Genomic DNA, 6,644 nt, shown 5'->3' on the forward strand with positions numbered 1-6,644 from the left:
CCTCGAGTACCTTTCCAGACTTCAATCATAGAAGTTCTGCTTTTCCTTTTTTTTTCGTTTACAGATTGGGGTTTCTTATAAACTTTAGTCTGAACAAAACTTAAAAAACAATAAGTTTGAAAATCATGGACGTCTCTAAGGTCTTCCTAGCCCTGGCAGTCAGAGTCTATGCTCCAAATTCCCAAGGCCCTGCCTGGAGTCCGGGCCGGGACTAGGGTCGGGCAAGCGAGGTGCTGGCCTCAAGCGGGAAAATTAAGAGAAGCCAAAGAACTCAGTCATCAAGGTAAATCAGAGTTCAATGCAGTTTTTAAAAATAAAATGGCAGGGAGTGTGGGGGAGAGGGAGGGAGGGAGCGAAGAAGGAAGGCTTGATTTGTGATTTGTTCTCTAGAGGGGAAAAGGCCTTGATTTGTAGTGTTTGTCAGTTCCTGTGGTGTAAATACTCCCACCAACATGTCACTGACCACTGAATTGAGAAGCATTGGGCACAATCGCTTCGGTGAGCAGGCTCCAGGGAAAATGACTTAGCCAAGAACATGGGGGCAGAGTCAGCACGAGAAGTCAGGTCACGTGGCTCCCAGCCCTGGGCACTGCCCACTGGCCCCAGCTATGACGTCCTCAGCAAGGTCATCCTGGTCCCTTCCCAGGACTTCTTCATGACCAGTTAATGATTCTAAGGTCATAAGATTCCACCTGTGGGACTGTGCAGGACAGAGATCTGGGCATCGGGATTCTGCTGCCCTCCAGGTGGGCACCTCTGCTTCGCCAGTGCCCAGCACTTACTACCATCCTTCAAGTCCAGGGCAAACCACTCACAGGGCAGAGAAGGAGATGGGCCTTGTTTATTGCCACCCTCTCTTCCTGGAAGACTTTCACAAAAGGAACAAGTGTGGCATTTTGAAGTAATACATAGGCAGAATTTTATTACTAAATACTATATGAGTATACAAAATGCATAACTGAACAGCTAAAAAAATAGTCCAAGAAATGTGAAATACACATTTTTTGAAATGATAAAAATGTATCCATGAAAAATATAAAATGTTGCATGTATGTACAATATATACTTATATATATATATAAAGTAAGTGAAAATTGTAAATAAGAAATGTGTACAACAGTGAGCAAGCATGGCAGTTGTTTATACAGCATCCACTGTGTTCTGGTCCATCAGCTCCATTATTTACATCTGGTCTGGAGGAAGTCTGTGAAGGAGAGAGTGTGTCCACCAGTGTCTTGCAAAAGTCATTTGCACTGAAAATCAAAGGTGTTCAAGTTAACTGGCAAAAATGAGAGCAATCCTTGGCCTGAAGTCAATGGAATAACGAGGAATGGGAGCTGGACAGTGGTCAAGTCAGCTTTGGGAGAGCAGCAGGTCCACCTCCACCGTCTCAACAGGCGGCCTGCAGCTCGACCACACGAAAGGGTCTTTTGAAGGGGACACAGTCTGTTAAGTGCATTAACCAAGATGACACTGTCCCTGGCTGGGCAGGCACCGGCAAGAGTTCAGAGAGTAGATTCAAGCATGAAGTCGGGGTTCAGTTCAGGACACCTCCCAGGTCCCTTCTTGGCCCTGACGTCTGTGGGTTTGTGACTCGAGGGCCTCCTCCCTCAAGGAAGGCATTCAAGTAACAGCACTGAGGCATGAAGAGAGGTTGTGTGCGGTGTGGGGCCACTTCGCAGCTGGCTCCTTGCCTGGAGCTTCCCGAGAGGTCCTTACAGTTCCTTCAGGATGATCTGAATCTTGCCATCCAGCTCCCCCACGTCCAGCAGGAAGGCGACATGGTTGCTGTAATGCTGAATGATGTTGTTGTCCATGTTGACCAAGATTCTAGAAGAAAAGAGGAGATGTGACCGGACTGTGGGAGGCCCCTTGTTTCCAGGGCCTCTGAGTGGCAAGGATGATACTAATGGCTATTACCTATCGAGTACCTCACGGACTTTCTCTCTGACCCTCATAATAACCCACAAAGTGGGTGTTCACTGTCCCGCTAATAGGGGAGGGCATGATGCCCAAGTGGCCAAGCCACAACTCGAGCGTAGGCCGGCCAGGTACCATGCTCACCTACCTAGGTTGCCTCTGCTAGCATACACGTGTGTGGACACTTTTGAGCAACTATCATGTAAATTTGGGGAAGAGGCAGAGTTCCTTAGTCACCAGGCCAGACTGAGGACTCGGACACGGTGTGTGAGTTCAAGTGCAGGAGGTGTGGTGGGTGGACCGGTGTGGTTTGGGTTCAACGGGAGACTATGATGTGTCACTCAGGTGTGCCTGACTGAGCCAGAGGTAGGTGCCACACAAGCCCACTTGAAGTTCCGTCCCCATGAAGCTGAAATCTCAGGCTTGGTACAATAGACTTGAGCATGGCCCTCTCTCCCTCCACGCTCTTTCGGCAAGGACTTGGGCCAACCTGAGGAAGACGAAGCCTCCAAGACTACCTGCAAGCCCTCTGCAGGGGGGTCAAAGACAGAGTGTATGCCAAAGGGCACCCCGCTGGGAGCTGCTTCCCCAGTGAAGACTCACGAAGACATGACTCAACCCGATCCTATCAGTTGTCCCATTGTTATGGGATTGAGTATTTTCATCCATCCATTCATCCATCCGCCCCACCAGCATTTGCTGAGACCTTTCCACACACAGGGCCTTGCTCCAAACAAAAGCAAGGGCCACATGGAGATCCTACATCCTGTCCTCCAAGAGTGTCCAATCCAGGAGGGTCTGGGAGAACAAATCCTTATAACTCCATTACTCTAGTTCATAGATGGGGAAGCAGGGTCTCAAAGAAGTGAAGTCAGTTGCCTAGGGTCACGCAGGTAACAGATGGCCAAGCTGGGATTTGAATCCAAACTTTTGTCTTTCTACTATGTCATTTTTTTTAGAAAGAAAAAAACCCTATAAAATACAAATTAGGAAGCGGCATATATAACAAAGGCAAAATTCAGGGCTGAGGGAGAGTTCTGACGAGGGCCAGATTACTTTAAGTGGGGCAGGAAGCCAAGCTGGGGATTTGAATCCAAACTTTTTTTTTTTACTATGTCATTTTTTTTTAGAAAGAAAAAAACCCTATAAAATACAAATTAGGAAGCGGCATATATAACAAAGGCAAAATTCAGGGCTGAGGGAGAGTTCGGACGAGGGCCAGATTACTTTAAGTGGGGCAGGAAGGAGTGTGTGTTGGGGGTGAGACGCTTAGACCACAGTTCCTGGCAAGTAGCCATCTGCTTTGCTTGTGTTACTCCCCCGCCCCAATGCCTATGCTGGGAAGGGCAATGCAGACAGCCTACTGCCTACGTTCGGTTGTCTCTGCAGCAGCACCAGGCAGCTGCTGCTTTCTGGAAAGTGGTCTGGGCTCCGGTTCTGAGGCCTGGGTGCTGCTGACTGCCAGAATTTAATTACAGGTTCCTGCTTCCTCAGGTCCTGTTTGCAGTTCCTTCATTTCACAGAGAGATCTTTGTTTGGGGGCTACAGGAGACCAGGGCTGGGGCAGAGAGGGGTGGGCGCTTTGTAAACGGTGGGGTTTTGTTTGTTTCATCCGGTGGTAGGGTGCGTCTAGGTGCCGGGCGCTGCGTAAGTGCCTACGTGCACAAACTTGAAGACTGCCTCCCTTTCATTCCCAGGCAGGGCCTCCCAGTGGGCCCAGGTGCACGCCTGTGCACAAGAGATCCCAGAGAGGCCCACAGACCCCTTCCCTTCAGAGGTCAGTGACAACTGGGCCCTGGAGGCAGGGGCTTGTCAAGAGCCGCTGTCCCAGAATGTGGGCCTCTTGTCACTTGCCAGCTTCTAGCTGTCTTCTGTCCTGGTTCGCATGAAACCCCTGGCCAGCTGCCAGCAAAAACAATGTATTTGTTAATCTTTCAAGCATTCAGTGGTGCTTATAAGGCTGATTTTATCTACCTTTGTCCAGAGGACTTTCGGGAGGGTTTTATGAAAATAAACTAGGCCACTGCTTAGATTTCTCATTCCTCTGAAGGTGGTGGCCGATGAGCCTGGCTTTTCCTAAGAGGTTTTTTTGAGGACTCTTCTCATTTAGGCCTCTCAGATCATGCTAGGCCTGAGGTTTCCATGGTTGGGGGTGTGTATGGGGTGTGGGGTGCCTCTGAGTGACACCCTGGGCTACAGGGCTGGCCTGGCCACAGCCTTTATTTGCACATTGCTTAGTGATTAGAGGAACAAGCAGGAGGCAAGATAAAATGGTGAGCGTGTGCACAGGCTTTAGACAGGCCAGGATTCTTTCTGCCAGTCACTAACTCTGTGATCCTGGGACTACTCAGAACCTCAGTTTCCTCCTCCATAGAAATAGAGGTAATCATTCCAAACTCAAAGGGTCAATGAGACGATGCCTGGGAGTTAGCTAGCCCAGCTAATTTGTTAGCTGAGCTAACAAATGGGAGTTATTATAATTATGGTTTAAATGGCTGGCTTGGCTTAAAAGAAGGACTTGCAAACTCAGCTAGCACACATCATCCCCCAACATCCCAAATCGCACACAAGGGCATTTCCTAGCCCTTCAGCCCAGCCTGTGGTGGGATCTGTAAGAGAGGTAGGCTGCTGGTGGGGCTGCAGCCAGGGGCCGTGGGCACTGGCACCAGAGGGGAAGTGTGGCTGGGCTTGTCTGGGCAAAGCAGAGCCTGCCCTCTGCTGTGAGCTGGATTCCGCTCCAGAGAATGTATGAGCCCCAGTTTGAAACCGAAACTTGGAAGAGAAAAACACACACAAAAAGCCTAGACACTCATACAACCAAAACCAAAAGGATCTTTTCCCAGGGGCTGCTGGGCGCACACCTTTCCCCCACCCTGCCCTTCTATGGGAGGCGGGGTGGGAACCTGAGGAGGGAGGGAGGGAGGAAAGGAGGAGGGAGGTGAGGCTGAGCTTGTGAAGGAGGAGGCCTCCCTGGGCTTGACGACATGGGGCCTCAGTCTGAGTCCAAAACCTGCCTTACTTTGCAAAGTCTTCTAAAAAGGAAAAGCCACAGACAGTAGCCGGGGGCAATGCCTGGGCAGCTCCCAGGGGTAGCCAGCACGTGTAGCTGGAGTTAGACTGTCCGGGTCAGGGCTGTGGGCAGGGGGGCTGTGGCCAGGGCGGCTGGCTGTGTTTCCCTGAGTCCTGGTCCTAGGTCATCTGGGCAGAGAATGGCAGTAGCAATTCCTTACTCCCCATGCTAGGCTGGTGAAGTGACCCAGTTAGTAAGGGCTGCAGAGGCCCAGCTCACTGGCTCTGAGCAGGAGGCTGAAGGAGGGCAGTCACCGTGTGGCCTTCCATCCCCCCCATGCTGAGGGATTCCCTGGCAGACAGCAAAGAGTGCTGCCGTCCTCAGTCTGAATCCCCAGGAGCCCACGGTAGGTGGCAGGCACTGCCCAACCCTCAACCCTCAACCTTCAACCCTCAGAAGCTGAAGCTTCGCTCCTCACCTTGCCTCATGCAGACCTGAAGGTGGAGGGGGCCTGCAGAGCAATCACAGCTCCCCTTTCCAGGGACATGGCCGGCCACTCCTTTGCCCCGCTAACCCCTGACTCAGCAGACAGCGACGCTGCGGGGCCCTTCCGCCTCTGACCCTTTACTCCACAGCTCCTGCCCCTGAACACTGCATGCCACTTCTGAGCCTCAGTTTCCTTATCTGTGACCTGTAGGTAATGGAATCTACCTCATGGTGTGGCTGTGAGGGTTAAGTGAGAAATGCTTAGCACAGTCCCTGACACACAGTAGGTGGTCGTGTGAATGGTAGTCACTGTCATCATCATTATAATCAAATGACTCGGTTATCCAGTGGACCTGGGACTTGCAGCTGGGTCTTCTGACACAGCACATCTTCTGCTCTGCACATCTCCCTCTCTCCCACTCCTTTCCTTCCCAATAACGATCAACGTCTGGTCTGTGCCAGTGGCCTTGGCCTGACTGGGGGCCTCTCCACCCCACTCCATGTCCCCTTATCCTCTCCACGAAGCCAAAGCACGAACACCATTCAGCACTGAGCAGCAGGCCTCTGCCGGTTGGAGAAGACCCACTGGGAGCTCCCTGAGCCATCGTTTTAGAGGGAAAAGGGCAGAGTGGGGGGAATGGGGTGACAGCTGTTCTGGGCACTTACCCCCGCTTGCACTTCTTGTAGACTTTGTAAATGTTCTCTTCAGGAAACCCGTACTTCTCGGAGATCTGGAATAGAATGGTAGGGGGTTCACTGTCTGCTGCTCAAGCCGGGTTTGTAGCCCTATTTCATACCATGAATTTTAATTTCCTGACTATAAAAATAATATATATCTATATTGTGGAAAGTTACAGAGAAGAAAATGACAATCATCCATATCTGTTTCCCAGGGATAAACAACATTAACATCTGGGTATATACATTTTTTCCCATCATTTGATAGATATATAGATATTTTTACGTTCCACGTAGTTTTACCTACCAGCATATATTATAAGCCTTCCTACATCACATCAAACTCTTGACAAACAGCATGTTTAGTGGCTGTAAAATATCCCAAAGGGCATCGCCAGTTCAAGCCTCCATCCCCGCCTCTTGTCAGACATTTGGGTTGTTCCGGTGCTCAGGGCTCCCTCTCACCAGCTGGCTGACTGTGTGCAAACCACCCGTGGAGGCGGTAACAGCGTCTAGCTCAGAGAGTTACTGGGACAGAGAAATGAACCGC

At 50.6% G+C, this 6,644-nt stretch overlaps 1 protein-coding gene across 1 annotated transcript in view; it reads right to left on the reverse strand.

The window, feature by feature from the left end:
• Positions 1-897: 897 nt before the first annotated feature.
• The window catches only part of GRHL3 (grainyhead like transcription factor 3), a 33,800-nt gene continuing 28,053 nt past the window's right edge, over positions 898-6,644 (reverse strand). Inside the window, exons 15-16 of the mRNA XM_006924426.1 lie at positions 6,083-6,147; positions 898-1,830 (exon numbers count right to left, since the gene is read on the reverse strand). Coding sequence (XP_006924488.1) covers positions 1,716-1,830; positions 6,083-6,147 — 180 coding nt within the window. The 3' untranslated portion in view covers positions 898-1,715. The remainder of the gene's footprint in view (positions 1,831-6,082; positions 6,148-6,644) is intronic.

This window comes from Pteropus alecto, unplaced genomic scaffold (genome assembly GCF_000325575.1).
Source record: "Pteropus alecto unplaced genomic scaffold, ASM32557v1 scaffold39, whole genome shotgun sequence".
NCBI lineage: Eukaryota > Metazoa > Chordata > Mammalia > Chiroptera > Pteropodidae > Pteropus > Pteropus alecto.